Genomic DNA, 22,222 nt, shown 5'->3' with positions numbered 1-22,222 from the left:
TCAAGAAAATTATTTGGTTACTGTAGATTTTAAAGTTTTACCTCCTTGTATTACTAGTTCTGTACGTATGTAAATATCCAGGGACAAATGTAAAACTGACTGACAGATTGGCAGCAAAACCTATAATTTATGTTACATCAAACTGACATCCTACTTTACGCCAGCTCCAAAATGGAATGCTGCTGTGGGTAGCTCGCCATATGTTGTCAAAATATGGTTAAACTAGCTGAGTTTTCCATTCAGAGCCCGATTACACTATTTTAGGTGTATCATCACAGCCTGATAGATCATATTATTATAGCCTGATTTTTTTCCCCTAAAATGAAAGCCTAACACTTGATATGCAATGCAGAGAGGTCCTGCATTCTACCTTTACACACTATTATGGAAAATCAGAGTTACCTTCCACAGCTGCATCCATGAAGTCACCATGCATGTGGGCTTCACAAATATACACTGGTCTGGGTGTGCAATTGCATTGAGGGCTAGCACAAAGTCCTCTGCATGAGGAAATGGAGTGGGTGGGGAAGCATGAGCTCAGAGAAGCCACTAAGGGGAATCTCTGTTATCCACATGACAGCCAGGCAGCATTAGGGCAAGCTTCCCTGCACTGTCCCGTTAACATGACTCAGCCCTGAACTGGAGGGACCCTAGGGTGAGGAGGCGTTTCATCCCCTTAGTTCTGGGCCTCTCTGGTGAGACCACACGCCTGGGAGCCAATCTGTGCCATCTGTGGCGGTGGTTTCCGGGACAAGGTCTCCTGTTTCCTGGGAACTGGGCCAAGCCACCAAATGGTTTGACATTTTAGAACTATAGCTTTTTACCTCTCTCCTCTTTCCAAAGGTTTTCTCCCTCTGAACGATTAATTATGTCACAGGTACCAAGCTATGCTAACTTTTAACAGAAAAAGCATGTGTTCAAACTGATGTTTATCATGAAACTTCCCATGATCCCAGTTTCACTGGCCCCTTTGGCAAAGTAACAACAGTGATTATTACACAGCAGAGCATTTCAGATGTTCTATGTGTAAATAGTTTGTAAGACAGATAATATCCTTCAGACAGAAAGGTGCTATATCAATGTAAAACTATTGTTATCAGCCCCTAAACACTATAAAGATTGGTGATCTGGAAATACCTGAGACATATGCAGCAGACAGACAAGAGATTATAATAGTCTTGAACAATCTCCCAAATGTATTAGGCAGAAACCTTCTTTCCTAAAACATCTAGTTTGCTGGCAAATAGTCCTCCTGTTATTTATGTTTTCATAATAAATAAATAAATAAATAATATCTAATGCAACAATCCAGAGTATAGCATATAGGCACTAGCTCTATAATTACATTACTTGTTATTAAGTTTGCTGGCACTACAGAACTTTTTCCAATTACATTATGTTTGCTAACATTTCTGCTACCATATCAGACTTTCTTCCTTTCCAATTCTGAGATGTATGACATATGCTGAGGCCATATGGGAACTATTTTGCTTGATGTATGTTGTGTACATCCAAAGGCACTAAAGAATTAATGGATACGAGAGATGGTTTCAACTGGCTGAAAATAGGATCTTTGTGTCTTAAATATTTAGCTGTTGCTGCAGGTCATCCCTTAGCTGAAATAAGTCTTCATTTGTGATGTCATAATAATTTCAAAAGCCAACCAGTCAATACCAGAGAGGGTGCTGAGTTCAGGTGGGGAAAAGCACCAGAGCAGATGAAAACTGAAATCAAAAGATCCTGTTTTCATGCAAATTTGCCTTGCATACCTTCCAACTGACCTGCATTTTGTACTAGCATCCCATTGGCCCACAAGGATCTTCTGAATTGGCCCCCAAAGGGCTTCTCATTTAATGGGCCCACTAAGGGCCTTTTACGAAGATGCACTGAGGGTGAATTGCTGTTCATGGGCTTCTCAGGCAGCTGACTAACCAGCAGAAGCAGTGGATCAGCTGGACACCTGGAGGTAAGAACTTGCATTTTTCTGTCTAAGAGGAGCAGCATTCAGAAAAGGGAGAGCTCTTTTAAAGGGGCATTGTCAGGTAAACTCAGGCCCCAAAATTAGGTTTTGTATAAATGTGGTTTTATAAAACCTCAGCTCAGCAAAAATGTTTCTCATTGGAATTAAAATGCTATAGAAAGTTTCTTCTTTGTATGTTCCCCTGCAGCATTGCACTAGTGCAAGAGGACTCGACAGCACAACTAACTAGGCAAGAGTGGGCATATTGTCCCTTCCCACCCTGAGAGAAATGCAAAAAGTAAACAAAGGGCCTGAAGGGTGACAATTAAATTGGATTTTTAAATTCTTTCTGTGTGAATAACCTAATATGCAATTTTCAACATAATAAAGAAACATGAGAGGCTTTAAAGTATGCCATTTGTAACCTTACAGACTCCACTGAGCACAGAGGTCTGCTTGTGCAGATCCAGTTGCAAGATTGGGACCATAACTACCTTCCCGCCTCCAACCTCTTTTCAGATCTCTCACCAAACCTACCCATTAAGGCATCCTGCTCCTCCCTCCCCCACACTCCCCAGAATAGACTGTAATTCTTTCCTACAGACAGTACAGGGTGCAAGGAGTTCTACCTAATAAAGTAAGACTGTTTCCACGCTCATGGTATTTAGTGGTTTGCTTTTGAATCTTCTCACTTTATATCTGATTTGACAGAAAATAAGAACGAGGAAAATTTTAGAGAACAGCTAAATATTGAGAAGGGACAACCCAGATTTGCTTTGCCTGAATGACCTGCTCCTGCACTGACCAGAGCCGACAGTACTGTAAGCGGCACAGTGCACATAGCGGGCATCTGATTCCTGATCAGGGAGACGCACTTCACAGACCTAAACAAGGAAAAGCAAAGGTCATTGACACACTGGACTGAGCGTCTGGCAATTCTGTGTGTTTAGACATTCAACAAATGTCCAATGCGGATGGTCTACTTTTTTCTTCAAACTTTAAAATGTACCATTTAAAATTCGATGTTTGCATTTGTTGGGGCTAGAGTCTCATTTATATTAAGGCCGATTTATGCTGACGCACTTGAAGGTCCATTTATACAGCCAGAACCATGTAAAGGGCCATAGTATAAAGAAGATTCTAACCTCCAAAATGCATATCTCAGGTAGCACATTTCAGTCCTAAATCACTAGAAATGCAAATGTTAATCCCACTGTACCACATGCTCCAGGTGGGCAGTCCTGTCTGCCAAACCTTTGAAAATAATTAGAAATCATGAGTTACTAAAAATAGTAGTCCATACTTAGAGGTAGTATTTTAAAAAAAAGATAAAAGTTTTCATACCTTCAGTAGCTTTGTTTACAGCTGCTAAGGTATTCAGCACCTTGGAGAAATTTCCTCCGGCATACAGATCGCGTGCATCAAAGAGCTGTAAAAAAGGAACTATGTCAGTTTAACACAAAACATCTTATAATCCCAGTTTTACTGGCCCACTCTGGTAAGCAACGACAGTGATTATTAAATGGTCAAAACCCCCTAAGCATCTTTGCAGCATTTCAAATATAGGAAGAGGTTTTGGAGTTGATTTGTTCAACTTCCTTTTAGCTTAGTGAAGTTAAACTGGCAACAGATGCTGAAAGAAGGTGCATGTACCCATTCAGAGCAGGATGCTATGGACATAAAAGGAAGACGTTGGCAAATGAGGGTCAGATCTTGCTCCCCTTGAAATCATTCAGAGTTTTGTCACTTGCTTGGAGGGAAGGAATGATTTCACTGCCATTTTAGTTATCTAAGCTAATGGGCCTGAGAGTGTAAATACTTTAACAGCGATGGTGCCAAACACAGGATGTTCTGCACTTACAACATAGCACGCGGTACATATTTACAGTTATCCCAGGCAGCAGGCACTCACTATCCAGTGTATAAGACATTCCATTCAAAAAGATTCATTGCTTCAATTAGCAGGTGGCAAAAATATATATCAATGGGAAGGGTTTTATTTTCATGTCAGTGATCTGTTGGGGTCAGTGGATCTTCTGGACCTGGCCTATTAGACCATCATCACCCTGGAGATAAAATTCTGCATTGTAAGTGGCATTCACGGTTACACCAATCCAGTATAATAGAGGAGATGCTTTTTGGGTTTTCAAAGCACTCTAGCCACAGTCTCGCTCTTTGATATGGAAGAAATTCACCTTAGTGCGGAGGGTCTGTGCAAATCCTTCCAAACCTTGAGTGGGGTTGAAGAGGTACAAGAAGCTTTGTGGACACCACCTGCTCATTAAGAGGTATACTTTGTACTGGGGCTAGAGCTATAGTTCTGCAAAGCCAATGAGCACGGAAGGCCTTAGCCACTGTCCAGCCAGACACTATCCATTGACAGATTCTCCCAGTGCACTAAAAAGTACTTTGTGAAAAACAAGCACAAGATCATTCATTACCTTAAAAAATTCACAGAAAGAGGGGTTACTCTTTGATGTGGCCCTTTTTCATTTCCTACATATAGTTCCTCAGGCACATTTACCAAATTCCTAATAAAGTTAGAAGTAAAATGTGCCTTTGCCCTCCCCTGAATCCAAGCTTCTATACGCTCTCTCTCTCTAAGCGTATGTGCCACACACATCACGGAGCATCTGAGCAGCAGGCACTACACAGTAGGTGAGGAAGACAACATGCAGTTCTCGGTTTTAAAAATCTATATAACCACTTGGATCTAGGAGAATATCATCTGCAAGAAGAGGTATTAAAACCACCTCTGATAAAACTCTAATAAGCAGAAGCCTCCCCATTTAGAGTTGTATGATAGAGTGTGTTAAACTTAGTAGCTTCCTTTTCAAATGACACTACTCCAAACTACCCAGACTTATCCCTTTGATACTTCTATAACTCTGTAAGATTGAAGGAAGTTTCCACATATATTGGGGATACTCTAAGCAGATCTTCTAATGCGTGTGCTGAATCTGTTCTTGGGTTTGTTTCTGTAAGACTCCCACAGGAGTGGGCCGTACACTACCCACTGGTGTCTGCAGTAGGTGCTACTTGAACAAGGGTTTCAGCTTTAAATAGCAACATTAGTTTCTCCCTCAAAAGGGGGGCTAAAAGAGCTCATGAGTATAGTGACCCCATTGGCAGTGACTAGTGGATGTGATGTTAGCACGGCTTCATTCTGAAAGTAAACACTGGGATTGCAACGTTTGCTTATGTTTTCTCTGCTGTGTCATTTTCTGGGTCATGTCCTTTTCTTCCACTTCAGCAGCCAAGGAAAACAGACTTGGAATGGTGGCATCAGTATATTATTTAAAGGAGTGAATGAGAAAAATACTTCAAGAAAGCCGTATTCTCTCCAGACCCAGAATGAATGGGTGCGCTCATCTTCATTAGACTTTTACACCTCGACGTAACTGGCATTCAATTAACCTGAGATACAAAAGTCTAATGTAGACATACCCTCTGTGTGTGTGCGCACATGTGCAAAAGGTGATGGAAGATGATGGAAGGAAAGCAAACAACTTTTAGGTTTATCTACATGGGGGAAATTGATCAGAATAGCTTTCTGAAATAACAGTGTTCACGTAGGGAGTTATTCTGAAATAACTACTGCACTTTAAATTCACTCCATACCTTATTCTAGAATAATGTAGACAAGCCCTTACTTGTAAGATATAAACTCTACTCCTTCTGTTTCTCTAGTCCCTAATTTTGTTCTCTTAATTAAAGATGAGTTGCAAATCCAAAAGGAGAAGTGTGTGTGGCTCTTTCCACCGATACTTTATGATAGTAAAAGACAAGAGGCCAGCTCCTCAGCTGGTGTAAATCAGTGTAGCTTCACTGAAGTCAACGAACCCACACCAATTTACCCAAACTGAGTCATGGTGTTTTTCCTACATTAGAAATAACAGATCCTGGCTTCCTCCAATGGAAACATGTGGCCGCACTGGTGACATCATATTAGGATAAAATCAGCTGCAGCTTTCCCAGTCCTCAACTGTAAGAGGGAGAGAGGAAGTGGATAGAGGTGGGAGCTTGGAGGGAGATTAGAAGAGCAGCAATCCTTTCCTGAGGATCCAGGTGCTAAAGGAGCAATTAAAGAAGACAAGGCTGCTGCAGAGAAGCTAAACGAATTATTTGCATCATTCTTCACTGCAGAGGATGTGAGGGAGATTCCCACATGAGCCATTCTTCTTAGGTGACAAGTCTGAGGAACTGTCTCAGACTGAGGTGTCAATGGAAGAGGTTTTGGAACAAACAAATAAATTAAACAGTAATAAGTCACCAAGATGGTATCACGCAAGAATTCTGAAGGAACTCAAATATGAAATTGTAGAACTACTAACTGTGGTATGAAACCTATCACTTAAATCAGCCTCTGTATCAGATGACTGGCAGAGAGATAATGAAATGCTGACTTTTTAAAAAGGCTCTGGGGCAATCCCAACAATTGCAGGCCAATAAGCCTAACTTCAGTACAGTACCTGGTAAATTGGTTGAAACGATAGTAGAGAACAGAACTATGAGACATATAGATGAATGATATGTTGGGGAAGAGACAACACAGCTTTTGTAAAGGGAACTCATGCCTCACCAATTTCTAAGGAGGTCAACAAACATATGGGCAAGGGTGATTCAGTGGATACAGTGTACTTGAATTTTGAGAAAGCCTCACCAGAGGCTCTTAAGCAAAGTAGATAGTCATGGGATAAAAAGGAAGGTCCTTTAATGGATCAGTAACTGGTTAAAAGACAGAAAACAAAGGTGGGAATAAAAGGCCAGTTTTCAGAATGGAGAGAGGTAAATAGGAGAGTCCCCCAAGGATCTATACTGGGACCTGTGCTGTTCAACATATTCATAAATGATCTGGGAAAAGGGGTGAACAGTGAGGTGATAAAATTTGCAGATGATACAAAATTACTCAAAATAGTTTAATCCAAAGCAGATGTGAAGAGTTACAAAGGGATCTCAGAAAACTATGTGACTGGGCAACAAAATGGTAGATGAAATTCAGATGATAAATGCAAAGCAATACACATTGGAAAACCTAATTTCAACTATGTAATCAAAATGATGTGGTCTAAATTAGCTGTTACCATTCAAGAAAGATCTTGGAGTCATTGTGGATAGTTCTCTGAAAACATCCACACAATGTGCAGCAGCAGTCAAAAAACCTAACAGAACGCTAGGCACCATTAGAAAAGGGATCGGTAATAAGACAGTAAATATCATAATGCCACTATATAAAACCATTGTATGCCCACACCTTGAATACTGTGTGCAGGTCTGGTCGCTCCAGCTAAAAAAGATATATTAGAATTGGAAAGGATATACAGAAAAGGGGAACAAAAATAATTAAGGGATGAAACAGCTTTCATATGAGGAGAGATTAAAAAGACTAGGACTGTTCACCTGAGAGAAGAGATGATGAAGGGGGGTTATGATAGAGTCTACAAAATCATGAACGGTGTGGAGACAGTGAATAAGGAAGTGTTATTTACCTCTTCACATAACCCAAGAGCCGGGGGTCACCCACTGAAATTTATAGGCACCAGGTTTAAAACAAACAGAAGAAAGTACTTCGTCACACAACACACAGCCAACCTGTGGAACATGTTGCCAAGGGATGTTGTGAAGGCCAATATATAAATGCATTCAAAAAAGAATAAGATAAATTAATGGAGGATAGGCTCATCAATGGCAATTAGCCAAGATGGTCAGGGACACAATCCCATGCTCTGGGTGTCCCTAAACATCCGACTGCCAGAAGCTGGGACTGGATGACAGGGGATGGATCCCTTGATAAATTGCCTTGTTCTGTTCATTCCCTCTAAAGCATCTGGCCTTGGGCACTGTCAGAAGACAGGATACTGAGCTAGATGGACCACTGTCTGACCCAGCATAGCCATTTTTAATTTCTTAAGGTCTGCAGAAGAGAGAGACATTCCACTCATTTTATATAAAAGCTGTAGGCGCTCAGCATCTCTCAAAATCAGGCTCTAACATATTTAGCAAGTCACTAACTGGGAATAAAACCCAGGGACGTGTGAGAAAGTTTTGGAATATCTGGTTTTATATAAACCCAGTATGTGAATGAGGTTCACCAAGGGTTAAGAACCTTTTAACAATGAATTAGGTCTTCGGATGAAAGGCAGATTTGCATGGTTCTAACATGAAACCAACAAAACTCAGACCATTAGCACAAACCCAAAACTCAAAGTGAAACCGACAACAACGATATAGACCTAAGTGACCAAAACAGAACAAAGGTTTGTGAACTAAGCCAGCTGTAGTCCCACCTGCTGCTGTAACTATTAGGCAGTCAGTCCTTTTTGGCAATTAGGAGCCCAATCCTCCTTTCACTGAAGTCTATGAGAGTTTTGTCATGGATTTCAATGAAAGCAGGAACAGGTCCAAACTATTATATCTATCTGTATATTATACCAAATTATATCTGTGAAAACCAGCAAAACTGAGATATGCCAGAACTGGGGGGAATGTTTTAATCAGCACTATCCAGTCCTTGCTCTAATGAAGAGAATTTCCTCAAGGAAGATTCTGCACAGCACAAAATAGCTGGTCCCACAGTCTTAGCAGCACTACTTTGGTCACACCTCCACCTTTCCTAACACCCTAGGCACTGGCCAGTCTTTCTTGTACGCTGTACCATTTTTAGGCATGGCACCTTCTCCACATAAAGAGCAAATCACTTTTCAGATTCGACCACCATAAATGTCACTTATGCAACTTGTGCCGGTCCAGAGACATTTGGGACCCTGGTATCTCGGGCCCCACCCCCTCCTATTTCACCCATTACAGATGGCGGGGGGCGTGGGGGAAGGGCTGAGCTCAGGGCCCCGGTACAATTGTTTCCGCTCCCCACCAGCCTTGGTTGCATCCTCTCTCCAAACATAAATAGCGCCGAACATTAAAATATTCAGACGGCGGCTTCAGTCACTGCGGAGCACGGGCTGCCCTAGCTCTGCATGCACTAAGCACACCGGGGGGAGCCGGACACAAAGAATCAGAACGGGCCACGCTCCACAAGTTGTGACTTACTTTACCTGCTGCCACAGAAGGTCAGAGAAGGGTTTGCGATGGCAGGCGGTGAGCAGGGGACTTGGTGGCGGAGGCTGCCGCTGAATCAACGTGCTGCCGAGAGGAGGCTGCTGTGGGGAGGGGGCTGTGTGTGTGTGTGTGTGTGTCACTTCCCATGCGCCCTAGCCCCGAGCAGTGCGGGCACCAGACACCAGCTGCGGGACAGAGGACGAGGGGGAGGCCGGGGGCGCGGGAAGAGGGCGGTGGGCGCAGGGCAGGGGGCCCCGGGCACTCAGCACGGGGGGCCGTGCAGACAGCGCAGGGCACCCAGGGCAGGGAGCGGCGCGGCGGGCACCGGCTACTCACGGCAGGAGCGGGCACTCAGGCTCCGTGCGGCGCAGGGCGGCATGGTGGCCACCCCCGGGGCATGACAGCGGCCCCCCGGGTCTGTCCGCGGCGGAGGCGGCGCTGCTCGGTGCGGAAGGCGGCTGCTAGCTCTGACCCGGAGCCGGATCGCGGCGCTAGGAAGGGGAAGTGACAGGGAGCGCCTCCCCCCAGCGCGCACGCTGCGCCCGGCCGGGTCCGGGGAGCGCTCGGCCCGGGGCGCCCCAGCCCCCAGGGCGAGCAGCTGCCGGCCCTGGCCGGAGCCCGGGGCCCCTTCCCTGGCGCTCTACCGGCGGTTCCCAGCGCGCAGAGCTGCTCCCCCGCACTGCAGCCCCAGCCGGGCTGGCGCAGAGTCAAAGCCCGGAGATGCCTCTAGTGCCCGGCGCATCTCTCGCCAAAGCGAGCGTGTCCGCTTCGCAGCCTCGCCAAACGCTCGGTGCCTCGGGTAGCCGCTTCTCAGACCCGCCCAGCGCTGAAGGCAGCTCTGGGAACAGGTTAAATACGGGAGAAACTCCGTTTCCCTCTCTGCCAAAGCAAAAGGAGCTCGCTCGCTTTGCTGTGGCTGGGGGACGGGAAAAGCGCTCTGGCTGCTGCCAAGAAGATCTCACCCATCCCGTTTCCATCTATTTTAATCACTACCTCTAAAATATTGTCATCCCTCCGCCAAAGAGTAGCATCTGTCAGGGGCCTTGCAGTTTGTTTCTCTGGGGATGGAGAAGTCTGTGGCATGGAGACAAAGTATTTTCTTAATGTAAATTGTTTTATTTACAGCAGCCTGGCACAAAAGTGGTCACAAAATCAACCAGGTAATCCTTTCTGTCGGGAATCTCCACCCAAACGCCAGTGCGGGGTTCCCAGGGAGCAGCTCTACCCCAAGCACTGACTCCAGTCAGGGAAGAAAACCAGCTCTCCTACCGCTTGCCACAGCTCCCTCAAATAGAAACCCACCAAATTAACACTGCAGCTTTTCTCCATAGCCAGCCAGCAGAGCTCCTGCGGTAGGAAAAAGAACTTGTAAGACTATATACACACACAACAGCACACGCTGGTGGTTCCCACTATCACAATATCTTAAGAAGAAAAAGTAGTAGTAGTGATGACTAACACAACTGTCAGAACTATCAAGAGAAGGTGATAGAAACCAATATGGATCGAATAACCAGGTGGGATAAAGGCAGAAAAAATCCAATAAAAGCCCAATATCAAGAGAACAAAGGCAAAGAGACAACAGACTGTTAAAATGAAAAAGTGTCAGCTTTTCTAAACTTCTTAAAAAGAGAGACAAATTGCTATTCAAAGCCCTGGGAAAGAATCACAATTTAATCAAGGAAGTGACATTTAAAAAAATAAAATATTGCCCCAAACAGCAACCTCAAAGCCTCCTGGCTCTTCCTGTCCATATGTTCAATTACAACCCTGCTTCCATGAAGTGTGAAATTCCCAGTACACTTCAGTAAAGTATTTGGCTGCATTTTGGAAAGGAAATGGCTCATGGAAGTATTGGACTGAGAGCTAATATAAAAACCAAAATTTTGGCCCCAATCCTGCTGCACACTTCTGTACATGTTTTACTTTAAGCCGATTTGTAGTTCCACTTAAGTCAATGAGACTAACTCATATGCTTAAAGTTAAGCACATGCAAAAGTGTTTACAGGATCAGGGCCTTAGAGCTTGCAGCTCAGATTTCCAACTGCTCAGAACTGCAACACCAAAGTTCCATACTCTACTATCCAGATATTGACTCTTGACTATATGATTTAATCCAAATATCTGATTAATGTTGCAGGTACCTGGCTTGGTTCAGAAATCCAGCCATTTGTAGGAACTACTTTGTCACACCAATAACCATTTTACCTTGCTAAATAAAGTTCTCTTTCTTGTTAAAATAAACAAACATCCAGTCAAATTCAGACTTCTCATATGTGTGCATGCTAGGAGTTGCACATAAGCATGTAAAGGTAAAATGTAATAATCTACTGGAGAGGAAGGATGGCCCAGTGGCTAGGGTGCAAATTTGGGATTCAGGAGACCCAAATTCAATTCCTTGCTCCATGATAGATGTCCTGCATGACCTTGGGCAAGTCACTCAGTCTCTCTGGGTCTCAATTCCCTGTCCGTATGAGGAGAATAGAACTGCCCTCTCACACAGGGATGATGTGAGGATAAATACATTAAAGCTTGTGAGGAACTCAAAGAATATGGTAATGGTAGGTACCAAAAATAGATATTACTGTTTATTCTCCACCTGAATAAACTTATCCTTGATTTGCTTGTGGTGTCACTATTGCTGTGGAAACCGATGTGAAGTCACCAACAAAATGTTATGACATGAGGTAGACAGAAAGTGCAGAAGCTGATAACCTCAAAAGGAACAGGATTTCAGGAGATGAGTTTGCTTAAGAGAATGGGGATGGGAAAAGGGATAAGAGCCGCTTTTTATCACTCGGTCCAGATTGCACTTTTAAGTGTGTCCTTAAACATGTGAGTACATGGTATCTGGTGAGTCTGTACAGGAGCTTTCTCCTTGCTTTGTATCCCAGAGCATTTTAAAAAATGCAAAAGAAATTGTCCTTTCTACTGCACCTCAAATTGCACCCAATTTAAATCACAAATCTTTTGGCCCAAATGTAGGTGGTTCTTACACAGCCCTGCCTCACATCTGAATCACGGTGGGTGGGAAAAGAGTTTACACATTTGAACTCAAAGTCAATAGTGACTGTACGTCATGAACACTCAATGGCTTTCCAGTGATCTGTGGAGGACAGTTGGTGGTCTGACTCCGGTTCATGGCGGTCAGGTTCAGGTGTTACTCCACAAGAGACCACCAGTGTAATTCACACCCAGCAGTCCCAACAGAAAAAATAAGGAATCAGCCGAAATCTTCTCGCTCCCTAGAAATGGTCCTTTCAGAACAAGCCTGGGGTATGTTGAGGTGGGGAGTTTATTGTGGATTATGTAATACCAAGATGGCATACAAAATCCTGTCTTTTTTCTTTCCTTCCTTCCACTCTTTTTCTCTCTTCTTCCTTCTCTCCATCTCTTCTCTGTATTTTCTATCCTAGGCTTGCCGTTTCCCTCATGCCTGAGGGAGTCTGAGCTTTCCCTGAGGAAAGCAACCCATCCCTACATCTCACCAAGTTCGCCATCCAGATGTTGCCTCTCAAGTACTGCTGCCTTGCCCAACCAAATTTCCTCTTTTGTGCTCCTTTATCTCCATTCTCCAAGTGCCACCCCGATACTTCGCAGGCCATGGTTTCCATGACTTTCATCAGTGCTGAAGCTCAGGTGTACATCTTCATAGTTCAGACTTGCTCTTGCATTTGTAAACAGCTGCTGCAGGGGGGTCCCAAAGCTAGTTTTTTTTTTTTCCAAGTGAAAGTAATGCTCGTGAAAGGTGCTGGTCAGACAGCCCTGAGCATGGAATCCTCTCTAGCTTTATGCATAGCAGAAATGAAACACAGGTACTGGTAAGTGCAGACCCCTCTGCCACTGTCTCTCAATCCAAATCTGGAAGGAGCTCCTCTATTAATGACTTCACTTTTACTGGTCATTCCATCTCCCTCCCCATCTCCTCCCACTGAATACAGCTGGCTGAAATTCTTCCAATTTAGACAGAATATTGAAATTGGGAAAAGATGGGGTTTTTTTTTGCTAAATTCCCATTTTTTGACTAACTATAGAGCTAGTTTACATTTTTCAAATTTTGAAGTGCCAATTCTCATATTGGCCTCAGAGACGATACTTTCCATAAGTAAAATTCACTGGCGGTACCTGAGTGAGTAAGGCTTTGCAGTATCTGACCCCTTTGTGCTAAAGTTAAGGAAAAGCAAAATTCCTGTTTTTAGAAATGTTTTTACAGTATGACTGTTTCTGGGATTTCTAATAATTATGTGAAAACCAAGAAATTGTTTAAATAATGGCTTTTTATTAATGCCATGTGCTTCAGTTAATATACAGAATAGCCACCAGTCCAGTGGTTAGGGCACTTATCGGGGATGTAGGTAACTTTGGTTCAAGCTCCTACTCTGTCTGATTTGGAGTAATTCTTCCACATCCCAGGTGAGTGGATATTCTGATATGGGTCTCTCTTTCTCCCTCATTTTGACCAGAAATTCCGTCCTGAACCCGAGAAGCCTTCCAGAAGAAAGTTTAGTCTAAACTGACACTTCTCCACAAATCAGCATTTTCTGACAAAAAAAGTTGTCGAAAAATTCCCAACCAGCTCTACTTATTTCCCTTGAAAACAGTATTTTTTCCTCAGACTCATCATTAGCACTCTGAGGAAGTTAATGCCAAATTTTCAAATAAACTTCCACGGCAAGATGTCCTTTGTGTGAAATAAGAGGCTTTTTTTTAAAAAAAAAACAAAAAAAAAACAAGGGATGCCACATGACCAGTCTGAAAGTATATAGCAAAATTAACTGAACTTCTATTTTGAAGAATCAGCACAGTCATTTAGGCCCTGATCCCACAACCTTTTGTGGGTGGGCACACCCTTCCACTCACATTGGGGCTAGGCTTGGGCACAGGAATCAGCTTGCACTCTTTGGGACCATATAAAAGGCACATTCTGCAACCCCTACTCATTTAATCAGATATTTACGTAAGTAATTCCTTTGATTTCATTGACTTTTTCGCAAAAAGAAAAGGAGTACTTGTGGCACCTTAGAGACTAACCAATTTATTTGCTACATCTATACAAATATGTTTTGCAGAATCAGGCCCAATATCTGTAAAGCATTTTAGGATCCTGTTGTCATAACCGGGGTTTATCAGGCCTACCCCAATTGTAAGTTTAGCTGTTGGAAAGTAGGTGAAAGTTTATAAAAGGTTCCAACCCTTTCTTCCCCACTAAGAAGGACTACCTGACAAAGAAAGACTAACACATGCTCTATGTGAAAAAGGGATTTAGATAGGTTCTGATTAAGTTTGTTCTGTTAACCCATCAATTTGAATTCCAAAATGTCGTCTTCTGATTCTTTTTTCTCCTGTGTATCCTGATCAACAAATTTCTAGACTTTGGCATGAATTTTCTAGTATGTTTGCCATGGGACTAAGTAGGCCAAGGTCTCTGTACTCAAAACCGGAAGTTTTATTTAACCGTTTAGTGTTGAACAGAGACAGGGTCATGTTAATACTTTTGACTCTCTGGAACCATTTATTCTATCACAATTAACACAAGAACCCTTTGTGAGGAAAGACCTTGGATAAATGTAAAGTAGTCTTAATATTACTACAATATAAGGAAAACTAAAGCAGGGCTGACGATTGAATGAATTTTTCTTTAGTACCAAAAAATCTTCAACAGGATCAAACTCCTCAGCTCTCTCTAGAAAGAATGTTATTTTTAGTACATGTTCCTATTTCAACATTTAGCTCCATCTCAAAGGCTTGAAAGGTAGTCTATTCAACTCTGAGACACTATTACATTTGCAAAATTTCTCTGAATCCCTGTCCCGAATATTAAGGAATTCAAACTCATGTATTTTACTAAAACAAGAGATTACCAATAATGATCAATTTAATCTCCTGCTAAGTGATCTCATTTAGGAACATTCACAAGGGAAATAGATTAGCAGAATAATCATTTTATAAAGTGTAATGGAGATAAGTGGAATAACTTACCTCCACTTTAAGTGTGGCACAGACTTTTAAGAACTCCTGAATGTTGCTGATGCAATCTGCTTCATTTTTGGGCTCCAGACAATACTAAAGAAACAAAACCCAGACATGATTATTGTATTACTATCAGGAAAGTCTCTGCTCACCAGACTTGCATGGATATTTGACAATGTGCATCTTATTCTGAATTAGAGAAGCTTTTTAGGGGGAGGCTCGGGGGTGGTAGGCAAGCTGTTGAACCAGGAAGAGCCACTGGAGGAAATGATGCATAAATCTAAATGGTCGGCATATTGTTTTGAATGTCAGCATATGACACTGCCCTAAGTGATAGTGAGAAGCTTGACCTTTATCAGCACACTGCCCAAAACCACCACTACATACATAAATGGAGACATATATCCAGCTAGTTCAACTTATTTTTTTAAAGGTTCCTGTTTTATAGGATGGGGAGGAATCTGTTTTTTCTATCATTTTACTGACAGCCTGTCCTCTGTGTTGCCATTTCCTATCTCTCATCAAGCTCCTTCCGCTTTTCTGTTTGCAGTTACTTATTGCTGATTTGAACTGTCTGCCTACGTACCAAATAAAACTATAACACGATGTACTGATTTGGTTTAGCAGCTTCAAAACATTGCAAATGTATTGGCCAGACCAAATACAATCTGGCACTGATGAAAGGTACTTTTATTCCTATTTGAGTCCCTTCTCTATTATGTTTCCTGGTTAGCAAGATATTAGTACATTCTTTATGGAATTGTCTTTAAAATTCAAGCATTATATTTACAAGTCATAGATACATTATCTAAGACTTGGAGATTTGACCTCTGGTTGAGTAAATATTTCTACTTCAAATACAAGAGCATGCATAAAAGTCATGCCAGGACTTACGCCATGCATGCATAATTCAGCCAATTCCAACTGTAAATATAAGCAATATGCTTTTTTTGTTTTGTTTCTTGTTGCTGACAAAATTTCTCCAAGAGATTACAAAATTTTAAAAAGCTACAATCCAAATTTATATATTTTACTTAAATCCAACTAACAATACAGTAACTTTGACACAAGATAACATACTGAAGTCTCTCTGAAAAACAGATGGCATATTTCCTTTCTTCCCTCCTCCAAAAACAGAGTCATTAGAAACCGTGCCTGCTGGTAAAATATCATGCTCTGGTTTCTCAGAGTATTAGAGACATGCAGCACAGTGTAGCAAGATGCTCCTGCCATAGTGACTACCAAAATACACTTAAGTTGTTACCTTTTCCACAGATCCTGGAAGAAGCCGATTAACCAATTTGCAAAGTACTACTCCATCTTTCAGAGAAGCTTTCAAGAACTGCTCTGGATCACCTATAATCTTTTTGGGGGAATTTAAAACTCCTAATGAAATAAGCCATGTCACGATTCGCTCTTCTGAATTCATCGTTAAGAATTCTGCCTTCACTACAGTTTAGTGCAGCTACAAACCCTAACCCACATCCGTGATTGCATCTTCCTGCCTCTTCTAGTGACTGCAGAGCGAAAGCTTGAAACAACTTTTAACTCTGCATTGAAAGCCTCTGAACTTGTGATTTTTAAAAAAACAGAAGCTATGCTCATTCTAAATGAAGAAACAAGTTTGTGGCTGTATAAATGGTTTCAGGTCCTGTATTATTGTGCTTAAATATGGTGAAAGTAAGTAGAACTTTTGGGTTGAACGGTTGCTTGTAAATAAAAATGAATATCCTCTCTGTTTAGATATTTATATCACATCCATCGGTATCTTATCTGAGTAATTTATCCTAATATAGGGGAGCAACCCTGCAAGATCTTAAGTATATAATTACCCTTGTGTATAGTCCCACTGAAGTCAATAGCAATATATGTGAGTAAAGTTATGCATATGTTTAAGTGTTTGCAAGTGTGTGCAGAATCAGGACTGCTGTCAACAATTAAGAGCTTGAAAATTTAATTGAAAAAATCAATAAAACATTTTTAAATAACTTTATTTTTTGAGAGATAATTTTTACAAATCTTACATAAAGTGTTTATAGAATGCATTGAATCTTTCCATTTTCAAAATCTGAAATACGAGCTTTTCAGGCAGTTTAGCCATATGGTGAGATTTCTTCTGCCCTCCCCTCTGTGTACACACACACACACACACACACGCCCCTTGTTAAAAATATCACTGTTGAAGTTATTCTGAGCACAGAAAAATGATAAATGAACATTTTAGATAAGAATACTGATAAGAATACGAAGTTTCACAAAACAACATAGAAGAAAGCACACTTTCCACTGGAAACAAGAGTTTAAACAATTTTTCAACAAGTTCTACTCAGGACACACCATACTAAAACACATATGAACTACTCCACTGTACTTTGGAAAGTTGCAGTGTGCATAAAGAACTCACATAGAATATCAGGGTTGGAAGAGACCTCAGGAGGTCATCTAGTCCAACCGCCTGCTCAAAGGAAGGACCAATCCCCAGATCCCTAAATAGCTCCCTCAGGGATTGAACTCACAACCCTGGGTTTAGCAAGCCAATGCTCAAACCACCAAGCTATCCCTCCTCCCCAGGACACATCTGGGACAAAGTAAAGCCAGGGCCATTCTTAGGCATACACAGCCTAGGTGGCTGCTTACGGAACCCAAAAATTTGGGGCACCACCAGAACAGCAGGTTGGCTCCTGCACACCCAGCGCACACTGCAGTCTCCTTAGGCAAGGGCCATATTCACAGAACCAAATGTGCCAGCACGGTGCATTCTGCACGAGGGAGAGGTTTTGGGGGTTTCTGCAGGGAACTGTTGTTCTTCACCACCGTGAGGCAGGCTGGACAGCTCAGTATACTTTGCTGCCTTGTCCCTCCCTCCCACCCCAGGCTGCTGCAGCGTCTGCCGCATACAAAGCTTGGTGTGTCAACAATAGCGGCGGGGAGGGAGGTTCTCCTTGGGGTCTGCAGGCATTTAATAATACTGTGTAGGGCCCCATAAATCCTAAAGATGGCCCTGAGTAAAGCCCATTCTATTAGTGTAAGAGCTTGCTGTAATTTAGAAGAGGGCAACTGTCCTTTCTTCTGTTCTCTTCAGAGCTTGTACCAGCAGAGCCAGAACCTGCATCCTATTCAGTAACAAGTTCATGCTTCCCAATGGCAGAGGGAATCTGGCTCACCAAGCGTCAGTCAGAAATGGTCATCTGGATACATCTAGCTATCTCCTTCAAAACAGTAACTGACAGCTCAGCTGGGGAGAAACACTCAGCAGGAATAAGCTCTATTTGAAAATAAAGTTTTAATTACTAATGGACAGTTTGAGGCCTACTACTACAGGTGCCATTTTCAAGGAAAGCGTGACCTTATTTGAACCACTAAGGTCCACATGCAAAAATGTGCCTGTAGTTACCCAAGCAATTGCAGATACACAATTGCATGACCATTTCTGCATGTGGAACTTGTACCTCCTTTCCTGTTTAGCTGACAATGTGCGAGTCTATTCTCAGATTTCAGAGTAGCAGCCGTGTTAGTCTGTATCCTTTCTCGATCACTCTTGTTACAGTCTGTATGGTAACACCCATTGTTTCATGTTCTCTGTGTATATAAAATCTCCCCCCCATATGCATCCGATGAAGTGGCGTTTTCATGGTAGGAGAGTGGGCAGATATTTCAGTAACTATATATTTCTACTATACACTGGAACTTCTAACGTGAGTTCAGACTCCCCATCTTTTCAAAAATGTGATTCTCCACAGGAATAAAGCCCCATTCTATTGCCTCTTGTGATCCTCTCGATTTTAAATGTTATTCCATTTCCTGTTATTTTATTTTTCAAAATCTTCTGATAACAGCCCCAGAACCAGTAAGCAGCAGCCAAGACTTTCACAGATGACTAGTGGTTTTGGGTGTCTAATGTACAAACAATGCCCAACTTTCATGAAAGTCCTCAGCACTTCTAGAAAATCAAACCCCCATAATGTGTTACAAATTGAGCAACCCCCCCCCACATGTCCACAATCACTTCTGAAAATTGTAGCCTATATTCCTGCACAGCTTGCTGGCTTACATGTGAGTTAAAAGGACACAACACTTTCCTGAAGCCAACTTCATTTTGAAACAAAACTTGGTTAGCTAAACGCAATTTTTCCAATTTGTGGGCAATTTTGCACAAGGATCCAATACCAGTCTACCACATTAATCCTGGGACTTTCAACGGGGACTACAACAGTTGGGCACCTCACACAGCTTGCAAGTCTGAATTCTTCAGCACACAAGTAGAAGTTCTGCAGCAACTTCAGATCAGAAGGTTTTTATTTACTGAATTGGGTATGAAATGTATTTTAAAAATATGTACTGAGTCCCAATTTTTTCTAAGCTATTCCTACTGTTTTTCCAATGACAACACCTAGCTGCATGAAAGGACTTGTCTTCATGTACAATGCTAGAGCGGCACAGGGCGCAACTGCACTGTGCCTGAGAGCTCCCATTGGTGTTGTTAATCATCCACCTCGAGGAGTGGCAACTATGTTGACAGGAGAAGCTCTCTCCTTGACATAGCGCTGTCTCCACAAGGGGTTAGGCTGGTAGAACGATATTGCTCAAACTACATAGTTACACAGATATAGGCCTGTAGTATAGACCTGCCGAAGAAGTTATCAGAACCTTCTGTTTTGCCAGCTTGGCAGACAGAGGCTTTTGACACCTAAAGGTGTGGCAGTTTTGGATAAGCACATTAAACTAGATGTCTTTTCTAAAGACATGAGCAATGAATAGCTGATTTTTATAATCAAGACATTTGAATTTACACTGAACGTGGAGTGGAGCATTTCACAACACTCAGCTGTTTCAGGCTGCCTGGCAGGCATCAACGCAATAGTTTACAACTGGTTTGCATTTTCAAGATTAATTTTTCCAGCACTGACAGACAATTTTAGAAAGGCACACCAGCTAAGAGTTTTGAGGATAACATTAGTCAGTGACTCCCCCTATGGATTATTTTAAAGATGGCTTGAATTTACTTCCTAATCAACAGCCCTATTTAGCCAGTAAGCTGTAAGGCAACACACTGCAGTAAGCAGGAAGGCATGAAGTATTTTAACCCTAGTAATTGTTTAACACACTAGTAGGGGAAAGAAGAGATGGAAACATGTTTGAGAGGATACTTAAAAAGATGGCAGCTGCTGGAGATTTGTAACATGAAAGCAGGTGCCGTAATAGCAATATTGGAGCAAACGAACAAGCTCACAATCTAAGATGCACAACCCGTAACATTTAATCACATGCCTCTTGCCATGCAAACATTGCCTGCAAGCTTCAAATTTGTAGCCCATTACAAGGCCTCTCTCACAGAAGTGTGATCCCCAGTTTTATATTTTATTTTTATCTCTTATGGACAACTGTGTAGTATTTCAGTTTAACACAGTACAATTATTTGCATCAGTTTTTAATCTTTGGTGTTAAGACATTTTTTCTTCCACCAAATACCTGTATTTGGAACTTAAGGTAACCTGAAAATGCTCATTAGTCTACTGAGACACCAACTGACAAAAATACAAGCTCCCCTGGTTTAGATAATTATCAATGCCTTTCAAAAAGATGTGCAGTCTATCTTAAACATGTTGTTCATCAAAAGGAAAAATACCTAGCTGTAATTGTTTCTCCAGAGTTAATATTCCCAAACTAGATTTTACATTTGAGGAAATGCATCCCCAGGGACCTAGACATTTAATACTTTAAAAAATAAACTTTTTTTTGAAGGGGGAGCACAGCAGTGCCATGGGATTTTTTGCAGACCCCATGAGTTTATTTTTTTAATGCCTAATCTGCATCCACAATTACCAAGATTGCCTGAATAAGCAGCCATTCCTTCATGGTTATTTGGATGCAACTGCATTTTTTAAAAAATAAATCTGACCCTGAATTAATAAAGTTTGAAAGCTAACCTGTGCAGAGAAAAATAAACTGGTGCCCTTTCTTTCATGATATATAAAGGCAGCCCGAAAGACTTAAGGCAAAGATTTAAAAATTAGTGAGGAGTGTGTCACCTTTATCTTTCCATGAGTGCTAGCAAAGGAAGCCCCACCGGCACGCCTCAAGTTGCTCACCTAAACTAGTGATATGGATTCTTTGGTAGCAGAATCCTGAGTACTGAAAACACAGCTACTGAACATAATCAAGAGTCCATCGGGCTGATTTTGGGGGTCAGCTGACAAAGTGAATTGAAAGGGGTGGGTACAGCTATTCATTAAGACTGTTTGACAAAACTGACCATAATATAAAGAGAACATGTGGGAATTGGGAAAGCTTTACATAACTAAAGAAAACATGTACAAGAATAGAGGCAGGTATAGAACTAAACTGAGGTATTATTCAGTAGTTAATGTGTTCTAAATCAGACACTTCAAGAGTTCCATTAACCTTACACTTGCTTAAAAATTATGAAATGCGAAGACTAGCATCAGAATTTAGAAGAGAATTACTTGTCACATACATAGTACAAAGGTTCGTTGTATTATATGTAACTAGCCACTTCCCATCAGAGATCAGAACTATTCCAAGCAAAAAACTGGATTTTGTTTAATATTCCAGGAGTTGTGCACCTTTAATGTCCATATCAATATAGAAGTCTACAACCCAAGGACCTAAAACTCTACAGCAGCACTCTTACTACAAATTGTGTAGACTCAAAGCTAAGTCCACCATCCAGAACTTCCAGACACACTAATCACTAAACTCCCAGCCTACCTGTAAGCAGAGTGAAAATTTTTTGCATCCACATTACCTAGATCAACTGCAGAAGTGGGGGGAAGCTGGATTTTTAGGAGGTAGATACTGGGCACCAGGGAACACACACATTGGAGTTTGGGTGCACAGGATAAACACTAGGTGGATATTTTGCTTAACAATCCTGCCAGTCACCTTTAAGTTTGAGTTAGGTCCCCCCACCCCAACTGAATGAACAACATACAGCTTCAGTTGTTTCTGTAGGATCTAGTTAAAATGCAGTGTTGAACTCAAATTTGTATAGTACTTCACACACAGAAAGTTAGTATCTTCATTTTAAGCCATACTTTGTCCCTGACCTAGCTGTCCAGACAGGCACAAACATTTTCAATGACCAAATTTGTAAACTGAAGCTACCTGCTTCACTTACACCACTTTGCATCTATCACACGTTCAGTCAATGTAAAGTTTATTAACCATGACACTGCATCTTCACCAATGAGAAAGATGAGGGATGGCATATAGGAT

General features: G+C 41.8%; 1 protein-coding gene across 3 annotated transcripts in view; it reads right to left on the bottom strand.

Annotated features, from left to right (window-relative positions):
* Positions 1-22,016, bottom strand: part of ARHGEF6 (Rac/Cdc42 guanine nucleotide exchange factor 6) — a 63,784-nt gene extending 41,768 nt beyond the window's left edge. For 2 of the 3 annotated variants that reach the window (XM_077825842.1, XM_077825843.1), the window contains exons 1-3: positions 16,251-22,016; positions 14,996-15,079; positions 3,305-3,389 (exon numbers count right to left, since the gene is read on the bottom strand). In XM_077825842.1, the coding sequence (XP_077681968.1) occupies positions 3,305-3,389; positions 14,996-15,079; positions 16,251-16,415 (334 nt within the window). In that variant the 5' untranslated portion in view covers positions 16,416-22,016. Of the gene's footprint in view, positions 1-3,304; positions 3,390-9,352; positions 9,484-14,995; positions 15,080-16,250 lie in introns of those variants that run through there. The other variant, XM_077825844.1, reaches the window with a different exon arrangement.
* Positions 22,017-22,222: the final 206 nt, after the last annotated feature.

The sequence above is a fragment of the Eretmochelys imbricata genome, chromosome 9 (genome assembly GCF_965152235.1).
Source record: "Eretmochelys imbricata isolate rEreImb1 chromosome 9, rEreImb1.hap1, whole genome shotgun sequence".
Lineage (NCBI taxonomy): Eukaryota > Metazoa > Chordata > Testudines > Cheloniidae > Eretmochelys > Eretmochelys imbricata.
Note: the sequence above shows the minus strand (reverse complement) of the source record. Positions and strands in the feature narration are given on the sequence as shown.